The following is a 19,646-nucleotide window of genomic DNA, read 5'->3' on the forward strand; positions in this document are numbered from 1 at the left end:
GCTGTCTGTGCGATGTCAACTGGCCTGGGACAGTTTGGTTGCAGTACAGAGAGTAGCCTAATATGTCGCCTTCAAGATTAACTTTTATTTTACTGCGCAACTGTTGAGCCAAAAATGTAATATAAACTGGCGTCTGCGCAACATCCAGTGAGAGAGATTATGTAGCTTCATCTTCAGTTTGTATTTGCGCTGGATTTGACGGTTGAACAAATTGGAAGGGGGGCCCCCTCGAGATGGGGGTACTTTGACTACATTTGTCATTGCACCTTTTGGCAATTGACATTTTCACGTCGCTGTCGCTGATGCAAACCTATTGGAAGGGGGGCCCCCTCGAGCAGGGGGCATTAGGGAGGCGCTGTTGCTTCCCTCGCAGCAGAGCCCTTCATAAAGATGGCATTGCCTTATTATAAAGCTATTTCAAATCGTCGTTGCTGTTGGGTCCATAACCTGTCGTCCTTGGGGGCCCCACCTACTCGGGGGCCCTAGGCAACTGCCTACATTGCGTACCTTAACGCAACGGGCCTGTTGAGGAGTAAGGGTGCGATGGACACTTCTCTATCATGACAACAATATACTGTATATCGTCATACAGATCGTCCAGCATTCAGGGCTGCAAGGGCACTCAATAGTTAACAAGACTGTTGCAAAAGTTGCCTGGATGTACTGTACTTGTGTTTCTAGGCCCACTGGAGTCGTTTCTGCTTGTGAGCATTGGTTAAAGATGGCTGAATAGAGAGTTTATGCATAGCTGCGTAGCTACATGTTTGTGGGACTCAAGAGATAAAGCAGCTTCAAATGTTACCTTTTTCACCTGTTTGCTGCTTCGTAATAGTATTTTAGCATGTTCTCTTATTCTGATGTATTTATCTGACAGAAACCTTTCTTAATGTGCCTTCATCTGCACAAACCTGTGTGTGCTCTGAATCGGCTAGTAATGTAACTTGAATTGTGTGAGTAAATTTATTTTGATCCATTTATTTATTTATTTATTTATTTGTTTATTTATTTATTTTAAATACTGCTATCATTGGAAGGTTCATTCAAAAACTTACAAATACAGGATATTGATTATTTTTTTTGGGAAATCAGTGAAAATGTCATTTGCATAATAATTTGGAACGTATTGTAGAGCATGTCCAATCAGCGGGGGTGGGGGGGCAAGACAATGTCTGGCCCAGGGGCTCTTAATTTCTTAATCCACCCCTGAGTGGACTGTGAACTCGTTATGTTCTGCTCGCTCCCTTTCTCTTTCCCTCTCTCTCTCTCTCTCTCTCTCTCTCTCTCTCTCTCTCTCTCTCTCTCTCTCTCTCTCTCCCTGCATGTCTGGTTTGGTTGACCTGCCACTAGTAAAAAATAAAATGTGTTTGACGTTACCCTCTCGTGTGTCCCTTCTTTGTCATGGTCTTGAGCCATAATGTGACACTAAAATACAGTATACGATGACATTGGGTGTTTGTGAAATGAAATGAATTTGAGTTTGACGCCCCTGTGTTTACTGTGTGGATTATCAGACGTTGCTGGATAGTAACACTTTGGCGACCCCTGCAGGTAAGTCAGGTGAGTTGCTCTCCCAAGCAATAGAGAGATAATGTGCAACTGAGGACTTCCCCCAGACTCTCTGTTATCATGCACAGCCACAACTCTGACTGGGTCCTCAAGACAGAACAACCCTGTGGCACAATATCCTGTTGGGTAAGTTCAAATGCACCACAAAACCAATTGGAAGTGCTCTGTTGGTCTTGGGTACGAATCACACCATGCTGAGTGACCATGTTGTGTAATTATCCAGTTGCTGCGTGCTTTGAATTATGTGTTTTTGATGTGTATTTCTTTTCTATTTTTTTCATGTTTTTCTTTTTTTCCTTTTAAGTTGTGATTCATCTGATGTCATCTGAAAGGCGAATGAAAGTTCAACCTCAATCTGTGAAGGTCTGTGAAGAGTCCTCGCTCTGAAAGAAGTCCAGCTGCTGACAACAAGGTAGCATTTTCAATATCTTTGGTAATTCTATAGTGCTTGTTAGATTGAGGTTTACTTTCTGCTCTTTAGAGTCTGAATTATAATAATAATAAGTAATGTGTCATAAGTATGGCTTTTATAGAGGGTTTATATACAGTAGTGATATCTTGTGACCAGTGTTAACAGTAAGCAGGTGTAAAGAGTGTAACACAATTCTAGAGGTTGTTAGTTTGAGGTTTACCTTCTGCTCTTTAGAGTCATCAAGTCATATGACATCTGTAGAGTCATATGTGTCATAAGTATGGCTTTTATAGAGGGTGTATATCTTGTGCTCAGTGTAAACATTAAGCAGGTGTAAACAGTGTAACACCAGTGTAACAACACACTTCAGTAATTTACATGGCATTAACAGATTACCTGATCTATTCTTACATATCGACATTCATTAATTAATTATCGTTAAGCACTGAAAACAGAGACTCAGCATGGACCATTAACATAGTATCCTTTGTCCATATACTGTACCATAACAAACAAAAATGCAGTGTGAAGAAAAAAGGAGCTGGATGCTGTTCAGTGAAACTGAACATTTTGGGAACACTGATGATGGGCTAGACCCAAAACGTTTGCATCCCATTTTTTGTTTTGGCTTCGCTTTATTTTTCAGTTTTTAATACAGTTTCAATGAACAGCATCCAGCTCCTGTGTGCGACTCCAGCTCCTGTGTGCATTTTTGTTTGGAATTAAGCACCGAGCGAAACTCTCAAGTAAGATAAACGTGCGGACGCCATCTCTACCTTCACCATAACAAACAAAAACATATTCACTGAGAAGTCACTTGTGGTCAAGGAAACTTTGCTCTTTTCCCCTCCTCCTCACCCTGCAGGCCAACCCAGTTGACGTTACTGTATATCTGAGAACAGAGGTCATAAGATAAGCTTGATATCCTGATTTACTGGTTAACCGCATGCTAATATAGGCTGCATAGATTAGATTCTTTATTGTCCCATAGGGATATTTGTTTTCACATCAGACTGTTCAGTTCCATCAGGTTAGATCTTGTAGTACACATCTCATTTGCTATAGGCCTACATGTAGACACAATTTTCACACATAGACACAAACATCCTTAGGCATTCACATACAGCACAATACATATACACACATCTATTCACATACACTCCATGGAGTACATATCCACTCCTCTACATACCTATACATTACATTCCTCTCCTCCACGCAACCCATTCATTTTTATTTTATTCTATTTTATTTTACCCTCCCCCTCATTTACCCAGCTATGCCACTAGCTATTGCAGCTCCTCTCATTTCCCAGCTAGGTCACCACACATACATTAGTCCAGACATACCACATGTTGTTTCATCCCTGCATTGCCCCAAGTGTCACCATATACCCGTCATGTGGCATCCTGTGGACCTTTTTCCCTCCAACCTCTTGAGCATGGGCTGAGGGAACAAAACTCTTCTTGAGATGTGCTTTTTTTCCCAGTTCAGTTCAGGGCTCTTTACCTGCGACCAGATGAGAGAAAGGTGAAGAACTACTGGTTCGGGGGGGTGGTCTGGGCTGCTTGCTATTGCGTGGGCTAGGCGTGTGATGGCTTTGTCATTTGCATCAGTGAGGCTGGGGGTGGGAAGGTGTATTATCTTGGAAGGCAAGTTGTATAATGCATATACTGTAATGGGACAGATTACTCAATACGGTCCAGGAGTTTATGATCCATCATTGCTGTTATGGCAAATAAATAACAATAGAAAAATAAAAATACTGCAGTTTTTGTGGGGTTTTTTGTTGTTTGTTTGTTTTTTTGTTGCAGGATTGCAGTGTTGTGCAGTGTCCAATCCACATAGCCTCCTGTGTCAATGTGCAGTCTTTTTGTTGCATTTTATTTTTGATCTGGTCCACTCATAAAACGTGTAGTATTCTGCAATCTTTTATGGAGAGGTTAAGAATTTGAGGCATCAAAAAAAAGAAGTTATGTATTTTTAACACAGTATCTACTGTAGGCCTACTTTCAACCACCATCACAATCTGTCCTAACACTAAGTAAACAAAAGCAATCAATCGGAAACTGTACTCGTAGTTGAGCAAACACTGCACTCTTATTTAAAGACTCCTGTTAACCTTTGGGCCAACCCAGGGTATATTGTTTGAGAATGTGTTCATCTGATAAACTTACTGATTGACTTTTCCTACTCTTTTGTGTCAGGGCACACCTTAAACATGGGCAACAGCTCCTCCAACAGTAAGACCAACAGAACCCATCCTCCAGAAACGCCTCTATTTGCAGATAAAGATTATGACTTCAGAATCCCAGCCCTTCTGTACGTCCGGGAATGGAACACGTTCCTGGCATTTGCAGAGAAACGGAGAACGTCGAGAGATGAACATGCAGAGAATCTGGTGATGAGGAAAGGCACAAGGCAGACTGAAGGCACACTGCAGGTACCTGGTAGAGTAGGGTGTCAATATTTCAGAGTATATACAAAGTAAATCTAGATAGCAAAAGGGACACTTGGGTAGAGTGGGTAACACGGTTGACACAATTTACTGGGACGAACACAAAACTCCAGATTTAATGTGTATTATGAAAGATAATTGTTTTCAAACACTTTTTAGATGCGTCCTAGCATCTCTATAAGAGGGTATGTCCGTCCGTCCGTCTGAAACGCATTCTATAAAATTGTCATTCCCTACTGTGTCCACAAGGCGGCAGTGCATAGACAGACGCATCTTTGTCCGCCTGTCAGACTTGTTTTCATATTATAGTAAGTAACTATGGAAAAATATTTGTAAATATTTTATGCAAAAAATGTTTTTAACATGTTAATATGAAGACTGAATCTGACATTTGGAAAATAGGACAGCATAAAAAATAGACTTTTTGTATTATATAAAAGATACATGTGTGCTTATGTACGATCGTTGGTTGAAGTTAAAAGTTGGTGGATTTGAAATGTACCCCTAATAGAAAATACTAGAGCATTAGGGTCACAAATGAAGTATGAAGTCTGGCCCAGTGGTTGCTCTCTCTCCAATTTAAAGTGGTGGTTCGCTATTTTAGACATTAAGCCCTGTTTGTGTGACTTCTGGGGTGAAGTAGAGATGTTCTCATCACAATTTTGACATTTGGTGCTGAACGGAGCATTTGGGTATTCAAGACTGCAGACCCCCCACCTTTACATTGACTACAGTGGAGCACTCAAGCAATCGATCACAAAATGGCATCAAACATTCGTTTGCTTAGACATGAAACTCACCGAGTGGTCAGAGGTGGGCAGCGATACGTTGGCTCAAAAATCACTGCGAAATACGCTTCCAGAGAAGATATATTATCATTATTGTCCGTCTTCATTGATTGTATTGGTTTGACTAGTATTACTCCGCGCGACCGGAAATGGGGGTGTGTTCGTTTACATTCCTATCTATGGTTTGTATGCAAGCTGTAGTTTTTGTAGCAAGTCCTGCTGAAAGACAGCCGTTCTACCTCGCTGCTTGATGTCTACTCAAACAACACACTATTGCTACCTACTGGCTGGATGTCTACTGCTATTCAATGGCGTCTGGGGGAAAATAGGTTTGCCAAATGCTAAACAACAGTTAGAAGGCATATTTTTTATCGCTGTCTACCACTGACCACACGGTGAGTTCCATGTCTTTTCGAACGAAAGTTTAATGTCATTTTGTGATCGATTGCTTGAGTGCTCCACTGTAGTCAATGTAAAGGTGGGGGGGCTGCAGTCCTGAATACCCAAATGCTCCGTTCAGCACCAAATGTCAAAATTGTGATGAGAACATCTCTACTTCACCGCAGAAGTCACACAAACAGGGCTTAATGTCTAAAATAGCGAACCACCACTTTAACATTAGTTCTGAAAGATAAAACAAATATTTGACCAAAAGAATCTTCAGGTGTGGCCCAATAGTTTATATAGAGAATAATGATAATAGAGAATAGAATGGAAAGAATGCTACACAAGAACATAGAAACTATTCTGCAACATATAGGGAGTGCAAGTTTTCCAATATAGTCTGAATGTGCTTTGGTAACTCTATGCCAATATAGTCTGAATCTGCTTTGGTTACTCTCTGCCAATATAGTCTGAATCTGCTTTGGTAACTCTATGCCAATATAGTCTGAATCTGCTTTGGTAACTCTGTGCCAATATAGTCTGAATCTGCTTTGGTAACTCTCTGCTTGCTATGTCTTTTGCAGTGGTCTCCCACAGAGGACCTGATGAAGGCAACTGTTAAAGGCTACCGCACCATGAACCCTTGTCCAGTCTTTGAGAGGAACTCCAAAACCCTCTTCCTGTTCTTCATCTGCCTGAAGGGCAGCGTTCCAGAGTGCGCCCTCAAGCCTGGCATGTCCCTTCTGTGCTACGTCACAAGTCGTGACTGTGGAAAGACCTGGAGTGACCCAACAGACCTAACGCACATCATCGTCAACAACTTCCCCAAGTATAAGACCTTCGCCGTAGGGCCAGGCCACGGGATCCAGCTGAGCGGTGAGCTGAGCAGCAGTCTGCTCATTCCTGCCTATGTGAAGGTGGTGAAGGGCAGTCCTTGCTGTTGGTGCCTTGCGGGCATCTGTGGCTGTGAAAGCAACCACTCTGTGGTGATACGGAGCCAGAATCCCCCTGACACCTGGCAGGTGGGTGAGCCCATCGCCATGAAAACCGGTGAGTGTCAGCTGGCCGAGGTGTGTAACAGGGAGGGGACACGACAGGTGTACATGAACGCCCGCAGCGCTGGAGAGTTCCGACTGGAGGCGCTAAGCGACGACGGCGGGATTAGTTTCACCCTTCTCCCTGAGCTGACTCTCAAAGAGAGGCCAAAGGGCTGCCAGGGGAGCGTACTGGCTTTCCCAGCCAGAGAGCTTCTGGTAGGACAGGGAGAAGGAGGACAAGAGGGATCCCAGGAGACGGCTCTGCTCTTCAGCCACCCGACTGCAGGGGAGGGCTACCACAGGAAGGACCTGGGGCTCTACAAGAGCAAGTCTCTGCAGGACCAACCCCCATGGGGAAAGCCCTCCATCATCCACCCAGGCACCAGTGGATACTCTGACCTCACCCACTGCGAGAAGGAGGGCCAGTTTGCCTGTCTCATGGAGTGCGGTGGAGGGGAACGCCTTCAGATTGTCTTCAGAGAGTTTGATCTCCACAGTCCTAGTGGAGCTATGTCAAAGGCTCCATGAGCTAGCCTGATTATCATCGACTTTCAAATCTCTTCGAGCCTTGGTCTGACCAAGAGCATAACAATTAACATTTCCCAAACAGCATGGTTGACCCGCCTCCCTTAGTTTGCTAATGGTTGTTTTGCTTCCTGACAAAGTGGGAGGAGTTCCCGTTTTTTAGGGAGCTCAGAAACAATATTTGTTTTGCTCTTGGCCTGACTAGAAGCAACGCTGAAGGTGTTGTGTCACTAGAAGGGCAGAGTCTAGCTACCATGAGCAGTCCTAAGCCACCAGTGCACAGGCAATTTGAACCCTAACGACAATGATTTGGTCCCACCCACAGCAGTCAGCTATTTGAATCATGCTATTCCATAGCTAGGTCAAATAATAAAGGGCTGAGGGGACAGCCCTGGCAAGTATCCTTTTGTAGTGGAAAGTAAGCTGATGTAATGTTATTGGTTTTTACTGATGATACAGGTGAAGAGTATAGAGTCTGAACCCAGGATTTAAAGTAATTTAAGTTAAAGTTATTTAAGATAAAGAATAGATATCCGATCTCTATGCGGTCGAATGCCTTCTCGGCATCTAAGAAAACGATAACCTCAGACTATAGAATAGTCAGAATGTAATATGTTAAGCATTTGAATCATGCTATTCCAGACCAAAAAAAAAGCATGTTTACCCATCAGTCTACAATGCAAAACATTACAAGCCAGTTAAATTTAAAAAGATAACTTGCCCTGCTGCCTTAAGTTTGTAAGTGAACTCAACTGTGGGCTAGGGGAAGTCCTCTGTCATCTACCCAGGCACCAGCAGCTACTATGACCTCACCCACTGCGAACACGAGGGCCACTTTTCCTGTCTCATGGAGTGCGGTGCAGGGGGACGCCTTCAGATTATCTACAGAGAGTTTGATCTCCACAGTCCAAAGTGTAGAGACTGCACACCCGTTATCATTGTCATACACATAGCCTAATCCTTTTAATCTAATCAGATACATGGGAGATTCTGTTGGATGGGCCTCGCTTGATTCAAGACACAAACAAACAATGGTTCATTTTTGTGGAACAAGCAATAGTTCCTTATTTTCTCTCAATCTTGTTTATAAAAAAATACAGTAACAGATAATTTATCATTCAATAGGTATATTTTATTCGATATACAGAATTTGTCAAAACAGTCTTTTAGCAGGACTGCCTCCCTGGCCTAGAATAATTACATGTTATGTCACATTCTATCACAGTTTTTTCAAACTGATCTCGTCATTGTCTTTTATACTGTACATGTAGTTATGTATTTTGGTTGTGTTTAACATGATTTGAATTGTATTCATCTTATGTGTCCTTGTAAATTAATCCATACAACTTAACTAATGAGCTGCCAAATTGGCCAGGGTTAACTTCAACATATTTTTATGTTCTGGTTTGGACTGTAACAGTACACTCAACTTATGATTCAGTTCGTATCACGATATTTGACCAACATTTTGATACACAGCACACTTTAAAAAAAAAACGATTAATTATAATTTCTCGCTAGACCAGGTTACAAGTCACTACTAAGTATTTAACACGGTTTAAAAGGAGTAATAAGGAGGATTTGAAAATTGGAGTCATATCATGTGGTTCTTTTCTGCACTCTGTGTATCACGATTTCTGGGCTGGATGCAATATCGTTACAGCCCTGGTACTGGGAAAATAAAGGTTATTATATATCAAAAATGATGATGACTGTAAACAAACGTGATGGTTGTAATTTTGTAACACACCTGTGTTAGTGCTTCACATAGGCTCCCTGCTGAAGACATATTTTTGAATGAAAGTGAATTAATATGATTATGTCGTCAGGATGTTGGTATGAGGCTAAGTCATTGAGAGTAAATAGAATGGAGGCCAAAATTCTATTTCATTGTGAAGCCAAAAGTGGAGCCAAGGTTGGACCCAAAAAGACCAAAAGATGGCCAAATCCCAATCATTCCTATGGAGACTTGAAACCCTATATCTCCCTTAAATGCCACTCTAGGGGGAACCCGTTTCGCTCAACTAGTAGGTCCCCTTGCTCCTCAACATACCAAGGTGTTGTTTTTTTTCGTGATGAGAATTTATTTTAGAGAGATTATAAAAAGTTTAATTGACCAATGAGCATCAGGAGATGGTTTGATTGACAGTTGGGATTCTTTTTATGTACTGTCAATAGGCTAAGTACTTGAAACCCCTGGGGGGTTGCCTGAAGTACACCAATCTAACAGGCTTGCGCAGCAGATGGATCTCAATAACATGAACATACAAACTTAACACTTTTTCTTTTTTAGTATGTATTGCAGCGCATATTTTCAGTGCATTCAATTACATATGTCACGGGGTGACAAAAGCTGTTGGTGGAGGTCGGAACTGAAAATGTTTTTTTTTGTTTCTCAGGGGAAGGTTTTAACAGATGGACAATAACAGAGACTGGGTTTTATTATGGACTAATGAACTTGAATGTGTGCAGGTGCAAGGCGGGAGATTTGGGGAACGTGATTGGTGCATACGGGGTAGGTGAGGGTTTTTATGTGCAGGTGACTGAACTCATGGCAGCGGAGGAAGCGGACGAGCAACCACGCAGCAGGGGAGGCGAGAGGAAGAGAGAGAGGGGACCGGGCGAAGATGAGACGCGAGACGTGACCTGAGCCAAAGCCGTGAAGCGGATGCCGGAGGCCTGGGGGACGCCAAGCCGGTAGCCGGACGGGCCTAGGAAGAAGGCGGACGAGCACAGATGATCCTACGGATCGAGAATGGCCACCTGCGACCCGATGGAAGAGGCGGACGGCATTCTGCCCGATGAAAGTCCGTGACCTGGGCGCAGTGTTTTATGCCACGTTGGAAATGGAGGGGTGAGAACGCTCGCCCCTCAGAAAGATAAGTGCATATTTCGTGACCTAGTCTCCGTGGCACTTCAAGTCTAAGAAGCCCCCTCCCTCCAAGAAGGCAGACCGCTCAGCCCTGCTCTCTCTCTCTCGCTCTCTCTCTCTCTCTCTCCCCCTCGCGCTCTCCTCTGCCTCTCCTCTCCTTCCTCCGACTCGACTCACTCACTCTCTCTCCTGGGCCCCAACCTCGCCCATGATCGTAGCGAAATTATCCTTAAGATGCGTGAACGTGATGGCCGTCCCTAGTTTCATTCACTGTGTGAAGTTTGAAGTGCAGTAGTAATGCGTGCCGTGTGCCATGGTTTTGAACTCACGTGTGTTATCAGAAAACGGCTATCTCGTGCGCATAATTATAAATAATAAGAGTAACGATGGTGGCACGTACGAACACTGGTTGGTGACGTTTTCATTGTCCTTCCCAGCCTTCCGCCGGATTGCCGTGATGGATATGGAATCTCTGATGGAAATGAATGGACTGGCATTGACGCTGGGGGGCCCTACCGGAGAGAGAGACGAATGGACCCGCCCCCGTTGATGAACTGGTTGCACGCACCCACACACGCACAACACCGCATTAGGCCTACAGAACTTTGTGTCCACAATTCAGAAATAAATGTTAAACCTCAACTGCTCTGGTGTCTTGGTGTGTTTGGTTGTGCAATGCTCCTCGGGGTATAGTTGATAGTAAGTGGAGGTGCCGCCTGGCAACGTGCACCTCCCACCTGTGACACATACAGCTATTGTTGCTGTCTGACATCCTTCTTAAATTATTTTATATTAGTTTTCTTCTCATTATAAAACATAAATCGGTACTTCTGGTCAGTCAACATTGATATATGCTGTATGTTTGATACAATATTTTAAGAATATTTTTTATGTTGACATTATTTATTTAGAAAACAATAATTCATAAACAAAATGTATAAATGGTATAAATGGTAACAGTAGGGCCAATGATTAAATGATTAAAGTAAAAAAAATATGAAAAGTGGATATACAATCTTTCTGCTGAAAAGTGACAATATTTTCATTACATACTGTGTACATATAATAACAATTACACGTATAACCAAATTGTAGTTATAGGTAAAAATGCAGGTACTGCAACACCCAGGCTGTGCTTACTTGAGCTATCAGCGGATCTGATTTCAGCTGCAACTGGGCGATCCATTAAGATTGCAGTAAGTTTTGGTACAACCATGGTGATTGGCACTTGAGAGAGGCAGGAAATGAGTGGACAGAGAGGGACATTGAGCGTCTTATCTCCCCCTTAATTTCCCCCTGGGATCAATAAATCAAAGTCATACAATCCAGTAATCCAAACTGTTCATTTTGTCCAACAAAAAAGGCCCTCACGAACCAAACTGGAAACTGACCTGCTAACTTTAAAATGATGACTCCGGCCATTGTTATGCGCTCGGTGTATCATAGAGACTGGTTCACCTCAGTAGACCTGAAGGATGCCTATTTCAAAATTCAGATTTACCCTCTGCATAGGAAGTACCTGCGTTCACTTTCGAGGGTGTGTCTTACGAGTTCATGGTGCTTCCCTTCGGGTTATCCCTGAGCCCTCGCGTGTTCACACGCTGTCTTGAGGCTGCACCAGAGATTCTTTAAGTACATAGAGATATGCCAATGTAATGCTATGGGCACCTAACATGACCAGGTTCCGGTCTGCCTAAAGGGGCGTGTCATAATGCTCCTAGCATTGAATAGAACAGTCCTTACAGTATATCACGAAAGTGAATACACCCCTCACAGTTTTGCAGATGTTTGAGTATATCTTTTCATAGGAAAGCATTACAGAAATGTAACTTTGACACAATGATTAGTGACCTTTTAACAACATATTTAACCGCTTAAATTTTTTGTTCACTCAGAAAAAAACAAAATACAGCCATTAATGTTTGAACATGTACTCACAAAAGTGAGTACACCCCAGATTAAAATCCGGTAGAGAAGGGGCTATGTTGGCTCGAATCGTCTCGAAATGAAAAGGGATGACAAGGGAGGTCATCAGTGTGCGTTTCAACCTTTCTTTGCATTGAACTTTTACATTTTGAGTCTGCACCTGGCTTAAATAGATTGGTGTGAGATTTGAATGCAATCCTATGGAGAATATCATGATCTGCTTCAGTAGTCACAGTGCATGTTGACATGTATGTTTCTTTTAGGTGTATTTCAGATTGCCAATGTTGACAGCATTTATGCATCCCCAAACCATGTCAGTCCCACTACCATGCTTGGCTTATGAGAGGATACACCTTTTTTGTACAACTCACTTGTTTACCACCACACATGCTTGACACCATCTAAAGCAAATTGGTTTATCTTGGTCTCAAGAGAGATGAACAGACCAAGGATATGGAACACTTGAACCATGTTGAGTGATCTGAAGAGACCAAGATACACAAATTTACTTTAGATGGTGTCAAGCATGTGTGGTGGTAAACAAGTGAGTTTTACAAAAAAGGTGTATCCTCTCATAAGCCAAGCATGGTAGTGGGACTGACATGGTTTGGGGATGCATGAATGCTGTCAACATTGGCAATCTGAATACACCTAAAAGAAACATGCATGTCAACATACACTGTGACTACTGAAGCAGATCATGATATTCTCCATAGGATTGCATTCAAATCTCACACCAATCTATTTAAGCCAGATGCAGACTCAAAATGTAAAAGTTCAATGCAAAGAAAGGTTGAAACGCACACTGATGACCTCCCTTGTCATCCCTTTTCATTTCGAGACGATTCGAGCCAACATAGCCCCTTCTCTACCGTATTTTAATCTGGGGTGTACTCACTTTTGTGAGTACATGTTCAAACATTAATGGCTGTATTTTGTTTTTTTCTGAGTGAGCAAGAAATTTAAGCGGTTAAATATGTTGTTAAAAGGTCACTAATCATTGTGTCAAAGTTACATTTCTGTAATGCTTTCCTATGAAAAGATATACTCAAAAATCTGCAAAACTGTGAGGGGTGTATTCACTTTCGTGATATACTGTAGGTCTGCCTAGGTCTGCCTGAAGGGGGATTTCCCCCCCTCCCCCTTGCAATCATAGAACCCGGAAACAATGGGCCAATGGAACCTCTCTCTCTACTCTCTCCTTTGTGGGAGCAGGCCCCGCGTGTTCTGGCCTATCTGGATGATTTCTTGACCTGTGCGGACTCTGCCTCTCAGGCCAGAGCGCATACGGATCTTTTGGTATCCCACCTATGCGGTTTGAGTTTTACCATCAACTGGCAGAAGAGCTCTCTCTTGCCATCTCAACAGACTGTGTTCATCGGGATGTCCCTTGACTCAGTCCTGTACAGGGCTTACCTGTCCCCTGCAAGGGTGGAGGCTTTCAAGGCCTGCCTATCCCGTTTTTGTCGATTACGGCGTCTGCCGTTTCGAGACTTTTTATGCATATTGGGTCTCATGGCTTCTAGTATCAGGTAGTTCCCCTGGGGACACTCTTCATGAGAGAGTTGCAGCATTGAGTCCATATTGTGGACTCTTCTCCTCAGCCAGGTCGCAGCCAGGTCACAATTGGACATAATTATGACTATTATTGTATTATTAGAATAGCATTGATATTTATTTAGACCTGCAGTCGGCACACACAGTGTCGAGTAGCGTGAACTGCGCTTTGCACCAAGTAGAATGGACACGAGACCTCTGTGTATCAGGCGCATATTCCTCTCACTCCACATCCCCGGCTGTTAGCAGGAATATGCACACTTCTTTTGTCTTCATTTACTTTTTTACTTAGTATACAAGCTCTTTACAAACATCCTGACCACTGTCACCCCACAGGTGTTGAATATCTTGTTTATATCAGGCAAATTATGACGCGTTGCTTCATCACCCTGCCGTTGCCATGCACATCGCCAGCATAGCGTCGCCAGCAGCATGAAATATTTACGTTACTACAGTTAAACTGTAGAGAGGGGGAGAAGGCCCAGCCGGGACTCGAAACCAGACCTTCTGGGGTAGTAAATTAGGGTTCTGACTGCTACACCAAAGAGCCATGCTCGTTTGTACGACAATCAGAACACACCCACAACCCTAGTGATGGTCACTCCATCACACTGCCTTCCCCTTCGGCCTTCACACACTCATGGTGTCCCTCACGCAACTGCCCATCATGCTTCTCCCATCCAGTGTGCCCCATCATCAATGCTTCACCCATCACTGGGGTCCCTCACACCGGGGTCACCAATCCTGGGGGTCCCTCACATGGAATTACAGCTCACACACAATGGGTACGCTTCCGATGGCCTCACGGTAGCCATCCCACTTCTGACACCATTTGTAGCGAAGGGGAGTAGAGTTGCCCAGCTGGGACTCGAACCCAGACCTTCTGGGGTAGTAAACCGGGGCTCTGACCGCTACACCAAAGAGCCAGGCTCGTTGGCATGTTAAATAAAGAACACACCCACAACTCTAGTGATGCTCACTCCATCACATAAACCATGGACAATTTTCATAATGGCTGTAACTAATCCCCTGTACCTGTACACTGTAAGTCACTTTGGATAAAAGCACCAGCTACTTAAGTTACATTACATTACATTTAGGGCTGTAACTTTAGCGTGTTAATTAGATTAATTAATTACACTGCGAATTAACGTGTTATAAAAATTAATCACGATTAATTGTGAGTTCACCAAAGGCTCTTTCATCCAGCTTCGGTGAAACCGCTGCTCACGATGTTCAGACAAGTGTTCATCAAGTGCACACATCTCTCTCTCTTGCTCACTCATCCCCACATACCGATTATGTGTGAAAACTGCTCCTTGCTTCTCAAATTTAAAAGGGGAGCAATTCGATGTTCAAAGTAGCCTATTCATTAGTGGTGTGGATTGGCAATGCTCTCACGATTCTAGTGAGAATCGATACACGATTTAGACTTGTAGGGCCTAAATGAATATGTTTTATAATATAATTCCAATACAAAAAGATGGAATATAGTAGCTATTAATTATATATGTACATGTAAAATGTATAGATGTTATTTTGTTGTTTTCCCAAGCGATCTACCAAAAAGCGGCCCACTTCACCTTACTGTATGTCACCCTAGGCTAACCAATTTAAATAAAATGTAATTAATATAGACCATCCAGAAACTACAAATTATCAGAATTAAGTTTAATAGGGGGGGCAATCGCTATTCCGACATAGCGCTATTTCGACATGCCGCTATTCCGACACGCCGCTATTCCGACACTTTTTAAGGGTTAGGGTTAGGGTTAGGGTTAAGGTTAGGGATGTCGGAATAGCGGCATGTAGGAATAGCGGCATGTAGGAATAGCGGCGGACGGTGGAAAACGTGTCGGTATTCCGACAAGACATTAACGTCGGAATAGCGACATGTTGGAATAGCGCCACGTAACCGTTTAATAGCAGGTAGCTCGCACAAGCACATGTCTACTGCAGACAGTCATCTTCTTATAAGCGTCTTCATTTCAGGACGGCAACATGAGACATATCAACAGGTTCGTCTTCGTTTCGACAAACCTCTAAGGTGAAACATTAGTGACATTGCATTTTTTTCTTCTGTTTGCGGTGGGCTTATCCAATGGCTTGTACCTTTGCTTATCTTTCAATAGCCAGTTCTAGTGTGTAACGCACGTTTCATTGGAGCGAAACAGGGCTCATGCCTTCATTTAAAAAAAATTCTCACTCTGCATGCTGTCAAATATTAAGCAGGCTTCGCATATGCATAAGATAAACAATCTAACTACAAGACACTTTCTCACTACTTTGCCATCGTCAACACGTCTCCCATGAGTACGGCGTTCATTTTTGGACATCCTCAGAAAATACTTTGCTCTCACTTAATCTGTTTGCTCACGGTATAGGCGCATTACTGTTTGTTCTTTTTTTTCTGTGCACCTCCTTCGTCTCTAGTGTTGTTGAGATATTAGGTTGGCGGTTATGGTATTTAATTTTGATAGTTATATCAGAGGTATTTTTCTTTATTATGGGCCTTTAGTCTGTTTAAAGCCATGGAGAAGATTAACTCATCCTTTCCCCACCTTTTTCTCTCATACCAAGTATCCCATATGGGGATGATAAAAATGACATTAAATTAGATTATTTAATTACAAAGTCTACAGTAGCGTTTTGGAGAGCGCGCACATCCAGATTGGACAGGTGCCGGACTTAAACACGATTAAACATGAAAAGAAGGAAGGTCCGCACACTGTTGCTGCTCCAGGTTTATTAACACAACAGTCTGGCATGGTCGAAACGTTGTGTTAATAAACCTGGAGCAGCAACAGTGTGCGGATCTTCCTTAATTACAAAGTCTGTAATTAATTAGATTCATTTTTAAAGTCTAGTTGCAGCACTAATTACATTCATTACATTTGGCAGATACAATACAAAGCTAATTGCAATCGAGGACATAATCACAGCCCAGACACTTGCAGATACAAAGTGCACAGGAAATAAAGATAACAATAGGTGCAAATGCAAAGTGGGGTTTTTTAAATAACTTTCCCTGAAAGTAATTCTGGTGAGGTCAGCTACCAGTTTGCTTCCTGGTTTCCGAGCTTTGCACCTTGGCTAGACAGAGGCAATGCCGTTATTTCTGTCAACATCTGATAAAAATGAACGGCTTGCCTTGCCCTTTGAGTTCATAGAATACATTTTTTAGCATTTTGAGGAGGACTCTGTGTTATTACCCATGTTGGTTATTAACTCTGAGATATGAGCCATGAGCCGTTTGCCAAAGACAGGGAAATACCCTGTGTTTTCGTGGCCACTCCCAGCGGCTGCTCACTCCACCTATGGTCCAATTAAAGAACCTTGTCAATGTACAGTAAAATGCATACGTACACTATAAAGCATAGAACCTTGCGCTGTGCAATGTAAAAGGGGCTATGCTCGGACTGGGTCCTTAAGAGAGAACAACCCTGTGGCACAATATCCTGTTGGGTAAGTGCAAATGCACCACAAAACCAATTTGAAGTGCTCTGTTGGTCCTTTGTACGAATCACACCATGCTGAGTGACCATGTTGTGTAATTATCCAATTGCTGCATGCTTTGAATTATGTGTTTTTGATGTGTATTTCTATTAAGTTGTGATTCATCTGATGTCACCTGAAAGGTTCAGCCTCAAGCTACTAAGATCTTTTAGAGTCCACGTTCCAAATAGAAGTCCAGTTGCTCACAACAAGATAGCATTTTTAATATCGTTGGGAATTGGTTGTTAGATTGAGGTTTGTTTTCTGCTCTTTACACATGACTTATGAGTCATAATTCTGGATTATATAAAAGGTTTATAATGATACTTTATGACCAGTGCAAACAGTGTAATGCAATTCCCTGATTACTAGAGTAATTTTCATAACATTGACAGATAATATGGCCGAATATTGTTAAGCGCTGAAAGAGAGGCTCAGTATTGATCATCCATTCACTGGGAAGTGATTAAGGACACTCTGCTCCTCTCCCTGCTGGTCAACCCAGCTGATATTACTGTGTGAGAACAGAGTGCATAGAGGTAGAAAATAACACTAGAGAGGACACAGCAATTTGCGACAGCACTGGGAAATGGCAGATGGAGCTTCCCAACTTCCGTAGGTAGTGTAGGTATCTTCAGGCAATGCAAGTCAATGGAGAACACGCCTACCCCTGTCAAAAAATTTACTAAAACTGTGTGAATATGAAGTAACACATTAATCAAAGACCAGATTTGAAATATCAGGCTAAATGTCTACTTAAATCATATGAGTCGATAAAATACATATAAAAAAAATATATATATATTTTATGAACATAGTTAGCAACACACTTCAACTATTGTCCTTGTGTAGTGTGTTGATGGACATTTTCACATGATTAAGCCATTTTTGACAGAGGTGAGCCTCTTTTTCCGCTGATTTCCATTTCTCTGATCTACCTACAGATAATGGCCGCTACAGATTGCCGTAAAAGGGGGGGCGGGGTCACCTCTAGTGTTATTTTCTACCTCTATGACAGAGTGCATCTGATCAACTTGATTTACTGACAGACTCTATTAGCAGATTTGCGAAAATAGGCTGTATAATGCATATAATGGGACGGATTACTTAATATGGTCCAGGAGTTTATGAATCCATTGTCCAACACACATAGCCTACTCTACTGCATCAGAGTGCTGTCTTCTGGTTTGGTCTGGTTTGTGCTCCTAGACAAACGTGTCTGAACGATGATGCAGACAGCCACGCAGTTATTTCCCCCCCTCCGCAGTGACTTGGTGTGCACCCCTGAAAATGTGACTGCCCGCAGACAGCTACGCAGTTAACGGCAGCAGGAGCCGCTGTGATTGGTCCTCTCGACCAAATAGCTACAGTACTTCCTTGTTCTAACTTCTAACCTTCACCGGGCTACGGACTGTGTTCATTAACCCATTTTAGCCTAATGACTCGTATATTTTGTTTGCCCTTTGGTGCCTGGAGACACATACACTGCATTCAGGCTCTTGATATTTTAGCTTTTTAAATAAAAATGTGGGTATGTTACAGCTAAATTAGGGACTGTTCGTAATTTACTGGGGGGGGGGGGGGGGGCGGGTGCGTGAGGGGGGGGAGGGCCATGATGAAAAAAATGAGGTGGAGGGGAGGGCCATGGCAAAAAAAATCGGAGTTAGGGGGAGGGCCATGGGAAAAAAAAAAGAATTTATTTTATTTTATTTTCATTTATTTTTTTAAAATAATAATTAAAAAATGCTCTGAAACACATCGCAAAGCGATGCAAGGTCCCGGGTGCGTATAGCACTGAAGCGTGTAGGCCTATCTGTAATCAAAAAACTCTCAGGAGCAGCTACTGTAGATTGCCCGTGCTGACTCTCTTTCACTGTAGGATTGCTAGTGCTACGGAGGAACATTGAGCATCATAGAAAATGCCCGTGAGCAAATATCAAACTAGCAAATATCAAACTATGGGCTACACAGTTTGGGAAGTTTTGACAACGAATTGGATGGGCATTTCCAGATGAATTTTGGAGAGGTGTTGTTGTCAACTGCTGGTCACAGCCTCTGGTAAGTCATGATTTTATTTAGCCTATTGGCACCGCCGTGTGCTTTACATCTGTGTTCAATGGTCGCATAGCACTGCCGAGAGAGACGTTTGTTTTGTTTAGTTTGTGGTGTCAAGGTAGTAATAAAAGTGGTATTAACAGCGATATGTTGGCTTGGGCATGCATCAACATACACGGTCTTAAACCCATTGGAGGAGCTAACTTGTTGTGAAGAGAAGTTTTATCACTTTGGTGATCAAAAACGGACCAACTAAGCAAGGAATTAGGTGAATTTAAAGTGCGACGGAAGAAGGGAATGTCACCAAAATTGTGCATCGTGTCGGGTAAGAAGTGACTTTTGTTTCTTGCGGTGGAGATTGGATTCGTAGTAGCACATTGGTAGGCTAGGTCTTGCCTATTGCCGGTGAAGTCTATCATAGCATCGGAGTTGGCTATGGGGTGAATCTATAGCACAGCCGATGGTGTGTGTGGCTTGTCTATCATAATTGCCAAAGTTGAATTGCCGCGGTGTGAAATGGCTGTGCTATTGTTAGATGTTTTGGACTTTTGTAGTGGTGGCGATTTGTTCC

General features: G+C 42.7%; 1 protein-coding gene across 1 annotated transcript; it reads left to right on the top strand.

Annotated features, from left to right (window-relative positions):
* Positions 1–4,198: 4,198 nt before the first annotated feature.
* LOC134441114 (sialidase-3-like) lies at positions 4,199–7,173 on the top strand. The gene is made up of 2 exons (XM_063191304.1): positions 4,199–4,421; positions 6,193–7,173. Exons 1-2 carry the CDS (start codon positions 4,200–4,202, stop codon positions 7,171–7,173), a joined length of 1,203 nt encoding a protein of 400 aa, XP_063047374.1. The 5' UTR covers position 4,199.
* The last annotated feature ends 12,473 nt before the right edge of the window (positions 7,174–19,646 follow it).

Source organism: Engraulis encrasicolus, chromosome 24 (assembly GCF_034702125.1).
Source record: "Engraulis encrasicolus isolate BLACKSEA-1 chromosome 24, IST_EnEncr_1.0, whole genome shotgun sequence".
Classification (NCBI taxonomy): Eukaryota; Metazoa; Chordata; class Actinopteri; order Clupeiformes; family Engraulidae; genus Engraulis; species Engraulis encrasicolus.